This window comes from Ammospiza nelsoni, chromosome 10 (genome assembly GCF_027579445.1).
Source record: "Ammospiza nelsoni isolate bAmmNel1 chromosome 10, bAmmNel1.pri, whole genome shotgun sequence".
NCBI lineage: Eukaryota > Metazoa > Chordata > Aves > Passeriformes > Passerellidae > Ammospiza > Ammospiza nelsoni.
This window is the reverse complement of record NC_080642.1, coordinates 21,569,157-21,591,693: the sequence shown is the minus strand read 5'-3', so window position 1 is coordinate 21,591,693 and position 22,537 is coordinate 21,569,157. Positions and strand designations below refer to the sequence as shown.

At 40.2% G+C, this 22,537-nt stretch overlaps 1 protein-coding gene across 2 annotated transcripts in view; it reads left to right on the top strand.

Moving 5' to 3' along the window:
• Positions 1-22,537, top strand: part of FARP2 (FERM, ARH/RhoGEF and pleckstrin domain protein 2) — a 76,733-nt gene that overhangs the window by 25,954 nt on the left and 28,242 nt on the right. For both annotated transcript variants that reach the window (XM_059479588.1, XM_059479589.1), the window contains exons 6-13: positions 1,382-1,479; positions 3,747-3,861; positions 11,206-11,353; positions 12,110-12,199; positions 13,307-13,470; positions 13,601-13,669; positions 15,081-15,138; positions 16,427-16,667. In XM_059479588.1, the coding sequence (XP_059335571.1) occupies positions 1,382-1,479; positions 3,747-3,861; positions 11,206-11,353; positions 12,110-12,199; positions 13,307-13,470; positions 13,601-13,669; positions 15,081-15,138; positions 16,427-16,667 (983 nt within the window). The remainder of the gene's footprint in view (positions 1-1,381; positions 1,480-3,746; positions 3,862-11,205; positions 11,354-12,109; positions 12,200-13,306; positions 13,471-13,600; positions 13,670-15,080; positions 15,139-16,426; positions 16,668-22,537) is intronic.

Below are 22,537 nucleotides of genomic sequence, written 5' to 3'. Positions count from 1 at the left end.
TTAATATGTGATTTAAACTTCCAAACACATTTTACTGTTCACAATTTAAACTGTGCTCACCATAGGTTATTTTTGGGTTATTGCTGATGGATCTGTGGTCAGTTAAGCAGCCCTATCCACCTGCTGGCACCTGGGGACCTGGTTTGAAGTCTGCCTCTCACAAGGACATTACCCAGATGTTGTTGTTTCAAGAGCTCATTTTGTGCTTTTCACAGTTTCACTACTTTTAATTGGAATTCCTCTCAGAGCAGTTCCTTATTATCCTTCAAATGTATTTGAGAACAAACCAGCATGATAACAGTTGTGACTGTCTCTTGTAAGGAGAAATACTCTCTAAATATTTCCTTTGCACCAAGTTTTCTTATATTAACTGCTGTTTCATATAGGAAATTCATTAGAAGTACAGCTTTTTAGAGCAGGAACTGAATTTGCCTATTTATTGAGTATTTATGGCCTGCACTTAGAGCATCTGGGTAATTAATGATGCTGTTAATGATATTGTACTCTTTATTGTGAGTATACTAAAAAACTGAGAGAGCTAATCAGACATGCAGAAAGCAGAACATACTTTTTGAGAAGTCTTTAATACATACTTACAGTACTTAAAAATTTAAAAAGCCTATAATTCAAAATTTATAACTTTTAGTATCTTTTACTTCAGGAATAAAATTTTAAAATAAACTCTTCTTTTAAAAAAAATCTTATTACCATCTCCTAGGGTGTAATTCAGTAAAGAAAAAGAATCAGTCTGTTAGTTTGAAGATTTCTAGTAGTGAATTGTTGCCTATTTACTGGAGTCCTTACTGTATCTCCTTCCAAGTAAAAGGAGCAGCATACAAAACTGCTAAACAGAAATTATTCCTCTTTAACAACTGAATGGGAAATATTTCAGTGGAACTAATATAGGAGTATAAGAAAAGTAAATTGAACTTCTGAGTGTCTTTGCAGGCTGCTAATATAGTTCTGGAAAGTACAACTGCTGAGTAGATTAGTTGAATGCTAACAAAAAAGCTTATCAGTTTTCCTAACAAAATACTGGCATCAATGATATTCTTCCATCTTTTTTTCTAATAGATGATATCACTTGAAATGTTGCTTAAGTTTCTTTCCAGCTAAAAATGACATCTGCTGTTACTGCAGAGATGAAACCTGCTTAAAACATGCCTTTCCTTCTTCCTTTTTCCTGTGGGTCTTTCTGTGCTGATAAATTGCACTGGAACAGTCACAGGTTATTTTGGTTTGATTTGACACTCCTTGGTAGCCAGGCTGTTGTTGTTTGGAGAGCAGAAGGATCAGAGATGCTGCTTTTATAAGCTCCTGCTGAGTTGTTCTGTTGTGTTTTCAGTGTCAGGATGTAACTCCAGCCCTTCCTCTCCTGCAGGTACCTGTTTGCATTGCAAATCAAGAGGGACCTGGCAGAGGAGAGGCTGACCTGCAGTGACAACACAGCTGCTCTGCTGGTCTCCCATCTGCTGCAGTGTGAGTATCCACTGCTAACCCACATTACATCACATGCAGAAGCTTTTGGTAACTAAAAGAAATCTCTAACTCATAGTATTTCCTTCTCACACACTGTAAATATGTTGGTTTTCATCTGTCGCTATAGGACACGAAAGAACACAAGCACACACAGCTGCTCTCAAGGTGAAGAGAAAAAAGGGAGTTTATTTTCTGACTCCAACATTTATAGTTTTCTAAAAGTGACAGTGGTTTGGAGGGTGACAGTGCCACCTCTCCAATGACACTGGACAAACCAACAGTCTGTCAAATTTCTCCTCCTCCACAAAAGAATGCAAAACAATGAGTTATTTACAGAAAGTGTGTGAGAAAGTTCATTACAAGAATGTAAACATCAGAAGGCTTAGAAAACCTTAAAAAATCAGGGTGACAGTTCATTGGGGGAGGAACAGCTGGTGCTAATGTATGAGGTAAATTTGGCTTCAGAGGGTAGTACAAAACCAGCCTTGCTGTTTCCCTGGCTCTGCAGGTTCTGCTGCCAGCACTCCACATCTCCCAGACAGCTGTTCCCACCTGTCTAGGTGCTCCCCTGGCTTCAGTTCTCACTTTCCCTGTGCTGGGAGGAGATGGCTGTACAGGAGCTGGGCTGGAACACAGCTGAGAACCATGCTGGAACAGGTTCTGCACTGGGGCTGTCAGCAGCTTTCCTCCTTGCTGGGACTGAAAATGGAAATGGGAAGCAATTTATTTGGAAGCACTCCATGCTGCTGCTGGCTCAGTCTGTACATGCTTAAAAACCTAAAATGTGGCCTTTGAGATGAGGAGGTTGGAAACCCTGAGTGAGTTCAGACACCAAATTTTTGGAGCAGCAGCTGAAGTGTTCACAGGTCTGCAGCCCAACCTTGGTGGCTCTTGGCTGGCTGGGAGCAAAAGCTTATCAATAATTCTTCTTCACAATTGCACTGCTGAGTAGTTATTGGTTGTCTGATTCTGCAATGCAATACAATAATACAGTTATAATAGTATTTCGTCTGGTGATTTTATTGGAGGAGCAAATCTGCCTTGTGTGTGTGCCATCAGTGAGTGGCCCACTAAAACCTGCTTGTGGTTTTCCAGCACTGTGGAGCTGATGAGAGAATCTCAGCATCAGGCCTTGCTTAGCCTGATTCTTCTCCTCTGGAAAATGTGAGAAAGAACAGCTTCATTTTCAACAGAAATTATTTTACAAAATATTCAGTATTTTTTATTTATTCTTTCATGTGCTGGCTACATTTTAAACAGGATTTGCTGTGTTCTTGTTAGGAACAATCCCATTCCTTTCTCTGACACAGCTGATGGCAGATGCCCTCAGACACAGAGCAGCTCTTCCTTTGCTGCATCCATCCCATAATCACTGCACACACAGCACCGCAGACTCACTCTGCATCTGTTTGGTTGCCCTGGTATTTATCTAATTTTTGAATTTGCCTATATTTTTGGCATCCTTCCACAGAAATGAGCTTCACAGCTTAGTTTTTGGGAAATTTTAAGGACAACATATGTACTTTTATCTTTTAAAACCTTTTGGCTTTGAATTTTATGTTGCAATTTCATCTTTTTTATCAGAAAAAGTAAATTCTTAAAATTTATTTATTCAGCTTGTAATTTTATGTACATTTGCCACATGTTCTGCCTGTCTTGTGCTTTTGTATTCTGAGCCAAAAACTTGTGTTATATCAGGTGGAAGCTGTTCTGCACTTTACAATAATGCTTTTTTCTTCTGTAAATCTTCCTAAATTCACAAAATTGCATCTGAAAGACATGGATATGTGAAGGGGAGACCAAAATTCCAGCTGTAACTTGCCACCTTCCTGAGTAACCTTGTCTATTACTAGACACTATTTTACATATTTTTTTTACTATTTTACATATATATAGTAAAAATAATATTTTTACTGTATTACATATATATAGTAAAATTACTATTTTACATATATATAGTAAAAAATAAATTGAAATATGCTATTTGGTGTAAGGTATCTGTAAGGAGGAATTGTTCAGACCACTTCACAGGTCTTCTACAGGTTTCACATCTTGCACCTTTAAGAAGTCTAAATTTTCCTGACAATGTTCAAATACTGCTGTAATCCCCAGGAAGTCAGCTTGGGATAAATGTGATTTTGGTAAAATAAAGTTGGATACAAAACATCATGCACAAATTTGAAGACTCTGATTCCTTACCAAGTGTTTTCTGTCATTGTTCCTTTTCCATTGTTCTTACTCTAACATAGTTTTCTTTTCTGTTGTAGCTGAAATAGGAGATTTTGATGAATCAGAAGACAGAGAACACCTTAAAACAAACCAGTATTTGCCAAACCAGGAAAAACTTGAAGGAAAGATCCTGGACTTCCACAGGAAGCATGTGTAAGTGAGGATTAATGCAAACCACAAAGGGAACCCCTGGGCAGCAGGTGGGCTTGCCTAGGGGAGGCTGAGCAGCTGCATGGCAGGATGACATTAAGAGTGTGTAAATTAAACACCATTTACCTTGAGCAAGAAAAGTTTGGTAGCAATAGTTACATAGTCAGGATGGAGCTGTTGGGCAGTAGTTTTTCTCAAGTGAATTTTGCAGTGTGCCTGTAATAACATCCTAAAGAAAACTTGTATGTAATAATGGGTTTAGACAAAAGAATTCTTCAGAATTTCCATTCTACAAAGTTTATGCTCAGTTTTGCCTGCATATGCAGAGCTCTTGCTTTTGTCTAAATAATTAGAAATCATTTGTATTGTATTCTTTTGTTACACATTTTGTTACACAAGCATAAGGGAGATGGAGAAGGATGGGGAGAAAACAACTTCCATCAGAATTCATGCAATACCTTATCTTACAGCTGGGTAGTTTTGAATTAAGGGAAGACTATTGGTGACAAAGAAACTGCCACAAATATAAAATTAGTTCCAACATGGAGTCAGGAACTGCAGGAACTTATTTTTCTGTAATTTTTGACACCTTACATATTAGGATTTAGCAATTTGAAGGTCTTTTAAAAATTGTGAATGTCCACACACACATTTTATTGTGCATGGTTCTGTGTTTTAATCCAGACTTAGATTTTTCTTTGTTCTCTGTGGATTGTTGCTGACTGATTTTCTTTTAAGACAGAACAAAGATTTTTCATGGCAGCATCTGTGTTGAAAGACACATCCTATAATATTGGAAAATTAGTTCCTGAGAATTTCAGTAATTTGCTGTTTGTGATCAGTCATTTTTAACTTGTACTGAAATTATTGCTAATGATAAAATTTCAGTTTTGCTGATTCTTCATAAAATCAGGTGGTTACTTTTTCTGCTTTTGAACCTTTGAGGTGCTTGTGGAAATGATGAAGAAACAAAAGAAATGTTTTTAAGTGATTTAAAGTAATTTTGAAGTAAATTAAAATCTATGCTAGGATTCTTCACCTTGGGAGAAAGTAGCTGGAGTAGGGAAACCATTCATTTCATTATTTTTCTCTTGTCTGAAGAAAATAATTGGTAATTTCAAAGCAAATTAAAAGGGGAAAAATCCTTTTCACAGAACTTGCATCAACATTGTGATACTACTGCAAGGTGCTGTGGAGTCTGAAGCTACCAATGGGTCATGCAAGGTTTTGATGATCCCATGCAGGGTAGGCTGATGGCTCTCAAATTTTAGGTGAAATTTGGGATTTTTAGGTCTAAGTACCCCCAGAGCATGGGCAGAGCAGCCCAGCATTAGTCACATACCAGGGTTCTGTTCAGTTGCTGCTGCTTGTGGGGAATTTTCCTGGGTTGCTTCTCTTGGAAAGGTTGTGACTGCCTTCTGAGTCAAGGATTGCTAGTTCTCTTCTGATTTGAGCTTTATTTCAAACAAGTTACTTCTAATAATTGGTTACAATAACAAAAGTTTGTATTTTTACCTGTCAGGAAGGTTAATAGGTAAAGATTCCTTACTTCATAAATGTACTTTTCAAAATCAGTTTAATAAGAGTTGCATTTAATGCAGCCATATTATTAAAATGATTGTAAATCTTATTTTAAGGCAAAAAAAAAATCTTATTTTATTTTTTTAGAAGTGTCCATGCAAGCCACGTTTAGATTAACAGCTGAGGCATGAGATTAGAAAAGGTTACCTTTGAATGGAAACATCTTTTTAGAGAAATGTCATTTTGCAAGAAGTGCAGTTTTAACATTAGCTGTGGCTTCCATGGTTTAACCTCAGCTCAGCCCCATGCTGCTGCTGGCTCCCCCTTGGTGAGAGATTTGGAAGGGTGAAAGTGGGAAAATTCACAGCTTGAGGTACAGACAGCTTAAATAGGAGAAGAAAAGACACACACATGCAAAGCAAAACCAGGAATTCATTCCTTACTTCCCACTGGCAGGCAGGTGTTGAGCCATCCTCAGGAGAGCAGGATCCCATCACAGGTAACAGTGACTTGGCAAAACAAGCACCATCCCTCCAAATGTCCCCTTCTCCTGCCTCCCCCAGCTCTGTGTGCTGAGCACGAGGCCATATGGGATGGGATATCCCTGGGGTCAGCTGGGATATCCTTGGGGTCAGTGGGATCAGCTGTCCTGGCTGTGCCCCCTCTCCCAGCCCCTCCCTGTGGAGCACAAAGGGCCTTGGCCCTGGTGAGCTCTGCTGGGCAATAAGGAAACACCCCTGGGTTATCAACAGGTTCCCTGCTCAAATAGAAATCTCAGCCTGCTATCAGCTGCTGTGAAGAAAATTAACCCAGCCCACACCAGCACACACATCCCTTCCCTCTTCCCTTACTCAGGGAATATTGACCACCCTTTCCCATCTTCAGCAGGTGAGGGAAGTTCTGAGTTTTCTCAGTGTAGACACATTTTTCCTCATTTCTGTCCCAAGGAGCAGGCAGCTGGGCATTTGGCTTTTTCCTGGTGAGGATGCACAGTGCAGATGGACAAACAAAAATGCTTCTCTTTCCTATTATCCTGATGTGTCCCATTTTTACTTTTTCCATTTATTTTAATTTTTTATTTCCTTTCATTTACCTTATTATTCCCCCAGTTACCTTTAGCAGACTAATATTTTTGAGGCCAGGTTGGATGGGGCTTGGAGCAGCCTGGGATAGTGGAAGGTGTCCTGGGTGATCTTTAAGGTCCCTTCCCACCCAAACCATCCTGGGATTCTGTGATTCCTCCACTGATGATTTCTCCTGAAAGATTTCTTGTACAAATCAGGTGTTCAGGAAGAGAAACCCATTCCTGGCAGGATGATTCATCTCCTCCAGATTGTTTCTGTGGACTTTCTTTTTGCCTCATTTCCTTTTTATTTTTATTTTTTTATCGCTTCACTGTAGCTATTAGAAGTTGGAGAATGTCATCACCCTCAATAAAACAGAACCTGTGTATCCAATCCATTCTGTAAATGGAGACTGTTGTAATTGGAAAGATGGCAATTGAATGCTTATTTTCTATTAAAGATATTTTTTTTCCTTTTACATTTGTAAATACTTTTACTTTCATAAAGAATAGGAATATGGTTTCTATACTTTGCAAAAGCATTAGTGGTCAACAAGATGAGTTATATTTTTGGTGTAGCACATTAGTTATTGCTTCAGCAAGAGCCTGAATTAACCTATTTTATTTCTATAAAATGGAAATAAATAAAACCCATCTTCTATAGTTTATTAAAAATAAAAATATGTATATTTTGTAGATGGTGTATTGGTGCTGGTGCAGTTAATTCCTGACACCCAGACACCCAAAATACAATGTTTTCTGCCTTCTTGTGAGTAGTAGAATACTTGCTGCAAGGGGAGTGCAGGATTCAACATGACACATTTGGCCTGTGTTCACATGTCTGTGGTTTCTTTGTCTGTGCATACCTAAATCAGGAAAGAAATAAAAAATTTAATAGATTTATATTTACTGATGTAAATGCATGTCCTTTCACAACTTGTTAGCTTACTTGTCCATGAATTTAAATTCTTTAAATTGCCTGTAAATTAGAAAAACTCTAACTTGACACTTCATCTTTAAAGCTCTATATTAATTACTGGGTTTAAATACTCTGTAAATCACTTAACACTTGACAGCATTTATTTTGAGTCCATTGCCATGGGATTATTGTATCACAAGCAATATTTGTCTAGCTGGATGGTTGTAAGGAATCTCTACACCAACACCTATTGCACTGACAGCAGTTTTTGCTGGAAATACTGATATTAGTGTGTCATCCATTGACCTGGAGAAGATTAAGGAGATTTATCTGCTTAATGGCTGGACAAAATTAGAGCAGATTGTTTTGGGGCTGGGCTGTGCAGCTAAGCCTGCAGGCAGCATCTGAGGGCAATTTCTGGAGCTGCCTCTCTTGGTACCTGTCTGTGGTACAATCAGAGTGTCTGCTCTGCTCCCAGCTCCTCCACACCAGGCTCAGCTTTCTCTGCTGGCTACAGGCAGGCTGTGTGCTAGTGAACACTCTTAAAATTGCCTGGTATCTTATTTTTAATTTTTTTTTTCTGAGATGTGCTGTGCTTTGGATCATATGTAATAGTACATGAAATAATAATCAGTGATTCTATATCAGTTGCACCAGACTGTTCATGAGGAATTTTTAGTACTGCAGAGCTCCAATTTTCTAGTTGCCATTTTTTGTTTTTTGCCTTCCTTCCCTTGCAAGCCTCCTTCCCAACCTCAGCACCCCTTTTAAAAGACAAAGCCCTGCTTTCATTCTTAATGTCGCTGTATTCAGAAGAATTACAGCAGGAATTAGCGTGGGTGGGAGTTACACACAGAGCTCAGAGTGGAACTCAGGGAGCCCTGGCCAAAAGCAGGATTTATGATCTACCTCTTTTGTCTTGTGTATATTTCATAAATAGGAACCATGGTTCTCCAGGTTTTTTGATGTAGTTGAGGAATCTGTGGTGGATATGAAACAACAGTTAAAGGCAATGTTAAAAGCATTTACTCCAGTGTTACTCAAGAAATCTGCTTTACCAGTCTGAGCTTTTGGACATAATTACTCCATGTAGTAGCAAAAGTGGTAGAAATTGCTCTCTCTGTTTGGCATTTCTATTTCCATTTGAAATCAGGTTTTTTGTGCCTCTTATGTTTTTCGCTTTCTGTTACATGGTCACATAATACTGACATTTGGATGAGGGTGGATTATGGAGTGAGCTTGTAAAGACAGGAATGCCGTTGAATTCCTGCCTTCTGCAGCTGGCAAAATAAATTTGTGATTTCCTGCTGTAGTGTTTTAGATTCTTTGTTTGAACAAGGCAACAGAACACTGCTGAAATGCTGCTGTGTGCATTCAGGTTTACTTTCTCAGGGCATTTTGTGCGTTTTACACTAAAAATTTTACTAAGTATAAAAAAATCATTGCTTTTTCTAACAACTTCTATTTTTAAAACTGTAGCATATGAAATAAGTTTCATAATTGTATTCTGAATTGTAGTTACAAGTCCTACTTGGGGTTAATATGTATTGTCATCATCCCTAGTTTTGTTAATTCAAATGTAATAATTCATTTTAGTATTCTCTAATTGTATTTTAAGAAAATCTATATGGAGCTAAACAATTGTTTGATCTAACACATGACTCCAGGTAGGTAGAAGGAGGTATTTTTAAGGAGTATGACTAGAAAAGCCAGTCAGGGGACCAGGAGAATTTATTTAGTAGTGATGTTGTGGTTGGCACGGCATAGTACACAAAAATAGGTAATGCTAAAAATAGTTTGTCATGTGTTTTAATAAAATAAAATGCAGATTTATGAAAGGAAGGCCACTTTCTTCTTGGAAAAAAAGGCTTGTAAAATTTGCTTAGTCTGTGTGTGCAGGAATCTAATCTGGTTTCAGCACTGGTTGTTTGTAAATAGAATAATAATTTTTAAGCACATGTGTCTTCTGTGTATCATTACATTTATCCTAGTGAGCTTGCACATGGAAGTTATTTGGTATTTATTATATCTAATCATTGTCAGTAGTGATGTAGGGGGTCTGTTTATCCAGCTGTGGCTGATGCAGCCTCACTGCTCTGAGAGCCCCAGCAGGTCCTGTGCTGGTGTTTCACACAATTCCAGAGTGGTTTGGGATGGAAGGGAACTTAAATTTGGACCTGTTACCATGGACAGGGACAGTTTCCACTATCCCAGGTGTCTCCAAGCCCTGTCCAGCCTGGGCTTGGGCATTTCCAGGGATCCAGGGGCAGCCACAGCTGCTCTGGGCACCTGTGCCAGGGCCTCAGAACCCTCACAGGGAAGAATTTCGCCTAAAGTAATTTTAATTTAATCTCTTTTAGTTTAAAACCGTTCCCCCATCTCCTATCACCTTTTGTCCATAGAAAAAAAATCCCTCTCTTTTTTTAGAGCCCTTGTTAAGAACTGAAATCCCACAATGAGGTCTCCCCAGAGCCTTCTCCTCTCCAGGAGGACACCCCCAGCTCTCCCAGCCTGCAGAGGGGCTCCAGCTCTTAGAGCATCTCTGTGCTCTCCTCTGATCTTCCTTTATTTTATGGAGTGTCCACTTAGGCTGGGGACCCCAGATCAGCAGCTCTGCAGTGGGGTTTCCTTGGGGTTACACAGGAGAAGGTTCTCCTGCTTCTCCTCGTTCTTCTGGACCATGTTATGCCTAAAACTGGGTAGTAGCATTTTTTTGCAGGGATTTTGTAGTTCAGAGACCTACTTGGGTGACATGCTCATGTTTGTGATAAAGACTATTTTGCTTTGTAGTGTAACTGGGGCATGATCAGTAGCAATAGTTGGACTTGATCATCTTCATCATCTTCAATGATGATCAAGTCCAAGTCCTTTTTCTGCCCTAATGATTTTGTGATTCTATGACTTCAAGAACTCCTTCATTTCCACAGCACCATTTGCTCATTCTTGGAGGATCTTCAACTCCTTGTCAGGACCCATGAACTTACAGAGTGTTTTGACTTACAGGGAAAAGCTCTTGTATTCATTGAAAATGCACTCCAATCTAATGCACTCCCTCTCATGGGAAAAAAACAAGGGGGATTGAGGAAAAAATGGACTGTTTTCATGCAGGAGAGCAAAATGTTAGTGGTTTGATGTCAGCTAACCTGGGGAGCAGTCAGTGAGGGCTGAAACTGTGCCAGGTCACGAACAGTCTCTGTGTTGCCATTTTGGGCCTTGTGCACCCTTACAGAGCACTTGCTCCTGTCTGTGTACAGCTTCCTCTTGTTTTTAGAGTAATTTTGACAGCAGATGAAGTTTCATTTTAAAGATTCTTCTTTGGTTTCCTTGGCAGGAAGGGAATTATCCAGCCAAAGGCACCTGGTAGTAATAGAGTAATAATTTTGTGGTCCCAAAACCTGACCTGAAAAGGGTCATTCTGTTGCAATATTTGCATTGTTTCTGTTTTGCTGGCTGTGCAACTCTGCCAACTCTCACTTCTTATCTTAATGCTAATGTGTACACAAGCAAGCAGAAGCAGGAGCACTGGATTGAATTTGGATTTGTTCAACTTTATAGTTTCTCAACTGGCAAAAGTTGATTAATATCTCTGAGCTGATTAATATCTCAATCAGCTCAACTCTGAGCTGATCAATATCTCTCTCAGCATCTGTCTTGGGATGCACTTGACATTGGCCATCAGCTGTGTCATTACAGAATTTTCAGTGTGACACATGACATGGAGTGAAACCACCCAACTAGATGAGACAGAACATTCTCATTTAGTGACAGAGTTCAGACTTAAATGTGTTGGCAGTGTTGTAGTGTCAGATTGTTCTTAAAACTTTATTTTTCTTCCTCATTATAGGGGTCAAACTCCTGCTGAATCTGACTTTCAAGTGCTTGAAATTGCCAGGAAACTGGAGATGTATGGCATCAGATTCCACCTTGCCTCCGACCGTGAGGGCACCAAAATCAACCTGGCAGTTTCACACATGGGTGTGCTGGTGTTCCAGGTATGGCAGGGATGGCACACTCTGTCCTTTAGCATGTCTTGGAGTAAGTCTCATTTTAACATCAGGTGTCTCTGATGCCTTGGAAATTTAACATGTTCTATGGTCAAGGAGGGTCATTTAAGCCCCCAAAACTTTGTTTGGTGCAGCTTGTTCTTGTGCAGAGAGCAGAGCATCAAAGCCAAGTGACAGTGAGGTAGAGGGGCTTTGTTTGAAGTTAGGTGTGTGATGAGAGAAAATCATCAATTAATTCATTTTTGAACAGCCCTGGGACAGGTCTGTCATCCTGGAATTTTGGTTTGATTTCTGTTATTTTAATATTGCAGTGGATTTTTACTGGATATTATTGCTCTTATTGTATAAGAATGCTGATTGATTAGAGTGATTGGACTAATTAGTGTTACTATGTTTGTTGTATTAAAGAAGCAACTCAGTGCTCAGAATTCTGTTTATGAATGCAATGATAGGGTTTCCCTCTCCCCAAAACACAGAGGCAGCTGATTTACTGAAATATTTCTGTTTGGGTGCTCAGCTGTGTCTTACCTGTTCTTCCTGTGGGGCAGCTTCTTTTGGAGGTGCATCAGTCCTGCAATCCCTCTCAGACTGCTCAGTGGCCTCTCTTGTTTAAGGGAATATTGTCACCAGAACTAAAAATCCATATGGATACATACACATCTATATACCCACAACAGAATTTTGTTTGGTTCCCTGCTTCTCTGAAACTTCTGCTAACATTTGATCATTCTCATTTTAATTCAGGGTAACACAAAAATCAATACCTTCAACTGGTCCAAGGTCCGTAAGCTGAGCTTCAAGAGGAAAAGATTCCTTATTAAGCTCCACCCAGAGGTCTGTGTCACTTTTATTGTAATATAGACTGCTCAGTGTTGGAAAAAATACCTGTGCTTTATTTTATTATGAACATTTCTGGAGTTTGTGATTTATAAAACAGCCTCAGCAGGCAGGCTTGGCTGCATCATTCAAATGTCAATCTTTCTCACTCCACAATTTAGGATCTTTAGGTTTTGTGTTTCAGTCTCAGCTTATCCTTGACACAAGCTTACACATGTATAAATGTAAGACAGAAAAAAAATTATTAGACCCAAGTATTTGGTGCAGCCTTTCTCAGTATTTCTCCTTTGAAAAAGTTGCATCCACTTTCTTAATTCAAATGAAAATTATCTGATACCCCTCAGGCAGGAATAGGTGACTGAAATTATATTGTAGCTTAATTTTAAGGATGATGTGATTACTCTTGCTTCATCTTTTTCATGCATTTCTATAGCACAAGTATCATTTTGCATATTTAGCTGATTTACAGTATATATTTTTCATTGCAGATGTCATGTCAATTGTTGCTTCCACCCTGGATGACTAGATTACATTCAGTGTTTAATTTATATTAAAATAGAGGAAAAAACTCAACTTTGGACATAATATAATTTCATGTATCAAGGATACCTGAAGTAGGACCCACTGTCTGCTGATGTAGCAATGTGTCTCACAAAGAGACCCTCAGAAATTTCATGTGATAACTGTACTCTGACATATGCAGTAGTTTCTGGTTTTGTCTGGAATTTTTGTTCTGGAATTTCCAAGAGACAAGCATCAGAACTCCTAAAAAAAGGAATAGTATTTTAAAATAGTGACTATTTCACTTGAATATTTAAATTCCTTTGAATTTTCTGAAGATGGGTTATATTGAGCATGTTTCTAAAGTCAAGTGCTTTTTAAACACTTTTACAGTTTCAAGGTAAGCAAACATTTCTGACAGGTATTAAATCATTTCTAACTGCATTCAGAATCACTCCCATTGTTTTAAAGCAGATGAGAAGTGACTTAGCAAAATCCTGCATCTTGCTGGAGTTCATCTTTTTTGTTTGCACACATTTGTACCTTCCTTTTCTCCTTACTGTCATTTTAGATGCTACTGAACTTCTATTTTTTTTTCCCCAGGGCCCATACCAAGATACATTGGAGTTTCTTTTGGGAAGTAGGGATGAGTGTAAAAACTTCTGGAAAATCTGTGTTGAGTATCACACATTCTTTAGGCTCTTTGACCAGCCAAAGCCAAAGGCTAAAGCAGTGTTCTTCACCAGAGGATCATCTTTCAGATACAGGTAGGGAGAAACACAGCACACTCATTTTGTCTTAGAAAATGAGAGCAAAAGGAAGAAGTATTCTAAAGACATTCCTCTGTAATGCTCATCCCCTGTGTTTGATAACCTTTGTACTTCTGTGGGTTCACAGTGGACGAACACAGAAGCAGCTAGTGGATTATATTAAGGACAGTGGGATGAAGAGAACCCCATATGAAAGGTAAGATGAAATGGCTTTCTAAGGCAAAACATAGCTTGAGACTTTCACAATACCCTTCTTGCCTAAATTTCAGTGTTTTAGTGCTGCTTAGAGGCAGGCTCATTCTCATTCATTAAGGTAGCTGACCTAAAATGTAAAAAAATTATTATTTTGTGATGATATAAGAGGCTTTGGAAAGTTTTGGTACCACATTTTTATGTCTATGGATAATGTGGCTTAGCTGTCTGAAAGTTCAGCACGTGCTGAAGATTCCGTAATGTTAGTGAGGACCTGTCTGTGCCACTCCAGCTGTGCAGTCAGCCAGTGGCAGAGCACATAATGGAACTTGGGATCTGCAAGTTTGAAACTCTGACCTAAAATACTCAATTGTTTCTAAATATATAAATATATCAATTAAGAATATGCTTTTTCATTATAAAATTGTTTTTTCCTTACTTTAATGCTGTCCAGTCTACATGTGGGAAACTCCTCCTACTCCAAATCCAAACTATGTATGGGAAATCTTACTCCTAATACAAAAGATCATAGGGGCTTAATAGGAATTTTAAAAAGTTTGCATTAATCTACTATTAATAGGTATTGTTAATGTCTCAGACTCCAGTTGAGCTCCTTTTCTATTTGAAAATTTGATTTTCTATTTAATCATATACATAGAATGAATCTAACCATGAGTGTAATGCAGGATATCACTTTTTTGTGGTGTAACATACAAAATTTTATATGGCTGACTGAATTTTTAAAAATTTGTGCAATTGTTGAAGATTAGCTGATTCTGGTTCTGACGCCATTCTTCTGTAGATGTTTATAATAATGAAAAAGGAGGGAGTTAAACTAAAATGTACTGTTTAGTATTCAGTTAGTATTCAGCCCCAAGTTGTTGAAGTCTCCTTCAGTGGTACCAAGAGATCCCCACCAGCCAGGTGGGGTCAGTCTCTTCTCCCAGGTAACAAGTGACAGGACAAGAGGAAATGGCTTCAAGTGGTGCCATGAGAAGTTTAGGTTGGACACTGGGAAAAATTGATCAGGCACAGGCACAGGCTGCCCAGGGAAGTGTTGGAGCCACTATCCCTGGAGGTGTTCAGAAAAGGTGGAGATAAAGCACTTGAGGACATGGGTTAGTGCTGGGGGAACAGCAGGACTTGATGATCTTAAAGGCCTTTTCCAATCTTAATGATTCTCTGATCCTGTGAATGATCTGGATCTTGCTTTATTCCATTTTTGTACATTTCTTATCTTACATAATTTAATTTACAACTCTTTTGACCTTTTAAAACTTGAACTAATTATTAACAAAACATGATAAAATAGAGCTTGAGATGTTTCTGTTGGCCACTGGCATGGCCATGGGAGATGGGGGAAGGAATGAGGCTGAAGCATGTCTGGGATGCTGACAGGCTGCTCTGTTCCACAGGAGGCACAGCAAGGTCAGAGCATCCACTCGCACCTCGAACGCAGACGTGCCAAAGCAGGTCAGTTCTGCAGCACTCTCTGGGTTGTGGTTGTGGGCAGGGCCATGGACAAACATCTCTCTGAGGTGATAGTGAAGGAGTCAACTCACCAGAATTGCTGCCACTGTTTGCTCTTTGTCTGCTGCACTGTCTCTTTCTCGGCTGTTTTTTATGGCCTGGAAAGGCTCGGGGTGGCCTTGGGCAGCCCGCGCTCCAAAGGACGAAAAGAATCTTCAGGTTTTTTCTCGGTCTTCAGTGTTTATTAGTTTTTTATCTACAAAATTTTCTCTCGGCCCGACAGAGGTCTGCACAGCAGCCAGCCATGAGCACACTGAGAGCCCCCGGGGCGGTCACTTATCTTTATACTCAAAACTACGTATACAATATTTACCTATTTTCCCCAATACCTTTCACCCTTATTAACCAGTGCACTTTTAGTAATAACCAATCCCAAAGTGCCAACACCACCACAGAAGATGGAGGCTAAGAAGAAGAAGAAGAAGGACAGGACACGCCCCAATTCCTCCATCTTACTTCTCTAGACACCCCTGTACAGAAATCCTAAACCCTGTGTCTCACACTCTAATTAACTTATCCCTTCACCATTTACCCCAGTGAAATCTTCCCATCCTCACACAGGTGTCGTCTCCTGTGTAGGATCAAAGTCCAGCCACCAGACACTTCTGGCAACATTCCAGGACCTCCGAGCCCCCCAAGGGTGGTCTCGGTGACTCGGCACATCAGTCCTGAGGTGCTGAGATCCCACAGTGCACAGTTCTTTTTGTTGGTGTTACTGATTTGATAGTTGTAGCCAGTGGAGTGTGAAGTGAGTAATATTTTACTCAAAGTTTCACTGAACTGAAAAGGAAATGTTGGACTTTCTAGTATGTTGTTATTTCAGAGGATTAGTTATCTCTAGGTACTCTCTGACTGCTCTCTGGCAGTCTCAAAGCTGTTGTAAGATGCCTTCTGCAGGACACAGCAAGAAACAATCATTTCACTGAATGCTCTTGTGTTACATGGGTGAGGTTAAAGAAGCATCGCAGAATTTCACTGTCATTTTGCTGTTCTTATTTGTGGATGCTTGTTCAGCTATAAAATGTATGCTTTTAACTTTCCATCCAGTTATCAGAATTAAGGAAAAAAACCTTGCCTTTTTCATGGGCTGCTGGATCAGGTTCAGTGTCTGCTGTAAAGTGAGCTTCTGTGAACCATGTATTCCTTCTGCATATGGATGTGACTGGATGTTACATTTGTTTTATGAAAACCTTTTTATCTGTTGTGTTTCTGCTTTTCTGTCCCATTTTAGAGTGTCCCATTCTCTGAGGGCTTGAGAACTCCAGGGTCTCCAGCCTCAACAGCTGCCCCCTTCCACTCAGTTCACTCCTTGGCCAGTCCCGCTTCCATCCTGCCCATGTTTGCTGAACCCAGCCCTTCCTCCTTGGAGCCCCGAGCATCGTACACAAGGATTCCAGACAAAACCACTGCAGCCCCAGTGGAAGAAGTGGGGAGGAAGCTGATGCAGCAGCCTGGATCTCCCGTGCTCCAAGGTGTTGGGTTTGGTAGTGTTGCAGGAAACTGTGACCCGTCTTGTCCTGTCGTTGAGAGTGGTTGTGGTGTAGACGTAGATGTAGTGAGAAGTAGTAAGGAGAGCAGGGTTGCTGGTTGTAAAAATGACAATCATGAGGATGACTTTACCACAGGTGTATTCATTGCTGAAAAAGAGCAGCAGCATGGCAGCCGTGGGGCCCCTCTTTTCACACTGGCAAATTCCCAGTTGCAGGTGTCAGAGGAGTTTATCGATGATGACCCAGCAGAAATGTCCTTTTTTGCTGGGGGCTCTGAGGCATTTTCCTATGTGTACAGCGGGTTAGAATTAAAGGGTTCTGAGTTTTCCAAGTGTCTGTCAGAGCCAGCTGGTTTAGCTGCAGGTGCCCTCCAGCAAAGCTCAGTCTCTGCTCAGTCGAGCCCTGACAGGTACTCAACCGAGGCCGTGGATATGAATATGGAAGAGGAGTTTGAGTTTGAGGAAAGCAGCGATTTCAACGGCAACGAGAGGCCATCGGACACCTCAGAGCTGTTTGAGGTGAAGGCCCAAGCCAGCAGAATGCAAAGCCTGCTGAGCCCCTCTGAAACCAGCTCCCTCATCAACAACCGCTCCGAGAGCAGCTCCCTCAACAACCTGGCCCTGAATGGGAGCTGCTCCCTGCACACCCACGGCTCTGCCAACCATTCCTCTGCCAGCTCCATGCTCAACTTCCCCGCCTGCTCCGTGCGCTCCGAGTCCAGCTCAGCCTTCCAGTTCACGGACATCATCGACCAGCTGGAGCAGCTCAGCTGCCCTCCCACCACCACAGAGGACTCCAGCAGCACAGACACCGACTCCTGGGACTCAGAAACAGCTGCACCTCTGGATGTAAACCTTTTCTTTAGCAACCCCTTTGCTCAAAGCGCGGGGGACAGCTATGCCTTTGACTTTCAGAATAATTTAAAAAATCTCACTCAAGAAGATTGGACAGAGAAGTCACAGATCAATTGATTGGTCTTGATTTTTGGGATGGATTCCTCAATGCTTTTCAGGCTTGGAAGTCAATAATAGGGTGTGATATCACTCAATCCAATGGCTGGATTTTAAATCATATAACATGGTTGATTTTTAAATTTTTAAAATTTTTTTAAAAATTTGTGTGCCTCTTCAGTGTCCCTCAAAGCATACAAATTTTGGTGCTGTGTTTCTGTGTATCACACTACATCAAGAATGGGTTCTAATAGGTTACAATGTTGGAAAATACTACATTTAGGAAAAAACACTGATTTCAGAGAATTTTAACTATCAACTGGCTCATGCAGACATCACAACTTACACTACACTGAAGGATTTCTTCGGCTGTAAACATATCTGTAAGAGTCTCTATAATATACTGTTCCTCCAAAATCCAAATAAAACAGTCACTTCTGTACATGCCTATTAACCAGCAGCTGCATCTAAAAATTGCCTGTTTTCCTGCACTGTGGCAAGATCCTCATTTTGGGTTTGTTTTTGTTTCCATCATCAAAAAAAAAACCCTGAAGAATCTTCAAATCATCTCTGAAGGACAGTTTTAAAATACCAACCTTTGCAACATATCTGTGGTATGCTTTGAAGAATAAATACCTCTGCCTGCCTTTGGAAGAGGGAATGTGTATCCAACCAAATGGAAACAGCAGTTTCCAAACTTCTTGTGAAGACCAGCTTATTTGCTGACTTCCAGGTGTCTTCAGCAGTCCAGCAGCAAATGTTTTGCAGCAGCTTGGAGATATACAGACTTTAAAAGCACTTAATCCCCATCACATTTCCCTTCTTTCTTGTTTTTAATCACTCTGCAAGAAAATACAAAGTAATGCAGAGAAGTGTCCTGTGTCTGTGGAGGACAGCTGGTGGCAAACCTGGTGATAGCTTTAACTTTTTCCTTAAAATATGGACTGTATTCAGAAAAATACTGTAATTTTTCTGAGAAATGGAGTTGTTAGGAGAGGTAAATGCTATAGACAACAGTTAGAGCCTCAGGGCTCTTTTAGACAGGTGAATTTTATATGAGACATGAGCTGTAAGTTAGGAAGTGTAATGGTAAAGACACTTGAGTTGTTGCTTAACTGGTCACATTTAATTTAGCAACTTTTACTGAGGCAAAACAACAAAAGTTGTGAAATGTCCTTCCAACTGCTGTGGATTGTGGAGGCGAAGTTCTGAACTTCAGCTTGTGAGAGCATTTTTTAGAACATATTTAAGCAAGAATGGGAAATCCATAACACCTGACCCAAATCTTGTGATGGAAATCATCATCTCCTTCAGCCATTGGGTTTTTGGGTTCCTTCTGCCCAGTTTTCAGTCCTTTGCAGAGAGAATGCAGCACTTTTACAGTTGATGCCTCCAAAATAAGCAGCTTAGTTACAAACATAACTTTATGGTCAATATTATTGCTACCAGTTTAAATATGGTCTTGATATATCATTAAAGACCTGCATTGTTTACTCAAGCATTTAACAAATACTATTATTTCTCAAAATTCTGATAACCAAAACTTCAATGGAATACTTTTCAGTGTGAGGCAGAACTCAAGGAGGTAAAACCTCCTTTAGTCACCCATTTCTTCCAGGTTAGTTTTACTATGGTATAACTGTTCTGCACAGTGCTTGCTTTTACCTTGTGTTTGAGTGGAATGTGTGTTGTCCCATGAGAAACCCACCCCCTTTGCCAGCAGCACAGGAATACAAAGCACACTGAGAACAAAATATTAGCTCAGACCTCCAGTAATCTACTACAAGGTGCTCTTTTTTTTTTTTTTTTTTTGCTATATGTTACTTCCATTTTATTTCTTTCCTGTTGAATGTGTGTTCTGGCTCTTTGTGGGACTTTATTCAGGCCTGTGCAGATGATGTCATGGGGGTGTGGTGTGACATTTTGAAACAGGGCAGTGGTGTAGAGAGCTGGTGCCTTTAACTATGTTTTTAGGTGATTTGTCTGATTTCTTCCCAGAATGAACTACATTATGTAACCTAAGGAAGAGAAATAAAATCAGCAAAGAGACAGAATTCTTTCTGCAAACTCTATAACAGGTGGTGGCATCAGGGACAAGGATGTAGATGAAGATGTAGAGAAAGGCTGTTGATATCTTTGATCTTTTAAAAAGAGGATCAGGATTCAGCTATTACATATAACTGTGCTGCCTCTGTTTCAGTCCTGTGCCTTACTCACAAGCATTCCTTTAAATGTGTTAGAACAGGGAATAAATCCAACTAAATTCTCTTAGTTTTCAAAAGATCTTGGTAAAAAGCTGCCTGTATTTTTAATGTACAGGCTTGCCAATTTGCCTTCTTGCACCACAGTTAGTTTGAAAAGACATCTTCAATGTTTTTCTTTAATTTTAAATTGTGCAGATCTTTTATTGGCAGTTCCAACTCTCAGGGATTTTCTATTTTTTTTTTTTTAAAGAAAGCAATAAGATTTTTAGTGTAGTGTCCCTTAAGTTTTTCCAAAGGAATGGTGGTGACTAGAATTCCAGTCTTCTATCTTAGGGATCCACAGGTGAGGAGGAGGTGAGGGGACCTTTGACCCTGGTACAGATGTGTTTAGATGAAGGTTTTAGGTACAGAATGAGAGTTCAGAGCTGCTGCTGTGCCCCTGTTAGTTCTCTCTGTGCTCTGTCTGACTGATAGCATAGAACTGTCATGGTTTCCTTCTGTCCCTCACTTGATTTCCAAAGCCCTGTGGCTTCTGAGGATATCTTTGCACTCTGACCTGTGTTATTTTGTTCTAGGTTTCCCAGACAGACACAAAAGAGCAGAAAATTTGGTTCATAAGCAGAGTTTTTATTATAGCAAGAAAGCTGTGAGCAAAGGTTCTTTATAATTTCCTTCAGAGACATCAGATTCACTTTCTGATAGAGATGGAGAGAAAACCAGCTGCCCTCAAGGGAATGCAGCAGCTCAGACCCTCCCAGGGAGCTGTGTGGGTTAATTCAGTGCAGTGGAGCTGTCCTCACCTCCCCTGGCTGCCTCCTGAGGTGGCAGGAGAAGGTGGGACAAGGAATGTCTGTCCCTGCTCTGTCCCCTTCATTTACTTGTGGGTAGCACAAGGGGGGTGTGATGTGTCCTGAGTCCTGGTGATGCTGCTTAACTTCCAGCATTGTTCCCTGGGGTTTGTTTTGTTTGCTTGTTACTCTGTTGATACTAAAACTCAGTTCCTGGTACTGATTTCTGTTTATTTCCTGAGAACACAAGCTTTCCTTTCATGAAGGTGAGTGGTGAGAGCCAGGAGCCTTGCAGTGACCTCTGCTGTGGGAGCCATGCAGCATGGAAAGCAGGGGGAATGACTTAGGAAAAATGCCAAGATGGAGAAGATCTTTGTTGAGCATCACATGCAAGAAAGCAGCATTTGAGGAGCTGTGGTAGAGCAGATAAAACCTGGGTGTAAACTTTGTGGTCGTATGCCCACTCCTCCAGTCTGCACCTCTTCAGGTTCTTGCACATTTGCTTTGTGCTTCCCACCCCATGGGGAGCTGGGGGCACACAGGAATGAGCATTTCTAGCCAGTGCACAGCTTTTGGTGCTGTGTTTTTCCAGTAGGAGAACCACAGACTGTCCAGGTGTGCTCTCCTGCTCTACACAGAGCACCCAGCAGCTGTTTGCAGCTCAGCAAATGGATGTGCCAGGGCTCTTTTCCTTCCCTCCACATCTCTCTGTTCTGTTTTAGCAAACACAGGCAGCTGTAGGATGCATGCCAGTATTGGTGGCTTTTCCCAGTGAGACAGACTGCTGAGCTTAGCTCTGCAGTGCTCACCTGAACCCTGAGAGAAAGCAAAATGGGTATTTTAACTGAGCAATTTAATCCCTACCTGTCCTTCTCTATGTGTGAACTTCTAACCCTTCTGATGCTTAAAGACATTTATTAAATGTAAAGCACTACATCAGAGCATTTTGGATCATCTATGCAGTTAATGAAACTTAATTTGCACAAAACATGGGTCATGGAATATTCTCTGACCTATCCACCACCTGGTTAAGCTTTGTTAACTTTACTAACCTGTGTTACCTATTTTGTGTAGATTTGTAATTTTAAAGTATTCATTAGTGAAGTATATACATGCTGTATATTCCCAGGACTTGCCATATGTTATCTTAGGGTGGAATAGGGTGATATATCAATCTACCCTCAACTTTCACTTTAATTTCCAGTGAATTTCAGAGTTGCTGAATAATCTGGATAATACCAAGTATTGATCTCCTTTTTCCTGTGCTTTTTTGTATTGTGGTCATAGGTGATTTTGTTTAAGGGATTTTTGTTTTGGTTTTTTTTGGTGGCTTGGTTATGGTTTGATATTGGGTGTTTTTATTTGATTTTTTTTTGTTGGTGGTGGTAGATTTTGTCTAGTTGCAAGTCTTGGTAGGGATAAGATTTTATGAAGACACTAATAAAAGTTGTTATAATTTTATGCTTTTTTGGGGCAAACCTGTCGGTAAGTCATTCCCATTATTGTCATTTTGCAAAATGTTCTAAGCCATAATTACTCAGTACTGAATGAGTGTAATCACAGGTGTCAATGCAGTCATTTAGCTGTCATTGCCTGTCATTTTTAGGGACTCTTCCACCTCACTTGTCACAAGGGCTCTGTGTATATGTGTGGCTGTACATATACATCCTCTGTCTGAAGATGGGGAGACCTCACAGTTCCAAACACATCAGAAAATCCTCTTCATTAATTCCCTGCCCATGGGCTCCCATAGGATCACTCCAGTGGCTGAGCTGGAGGTTTGGAAGTTCAAATTTGGACCATGATTAATTGAACCTGCTCTGTGGGAAGGTTTCCTGTACATTTTCAAAAATCAAATCATGTTCTGCAGTTGCTGGAATCCCAAAATTCCAGTTTATTGGTACGTACAG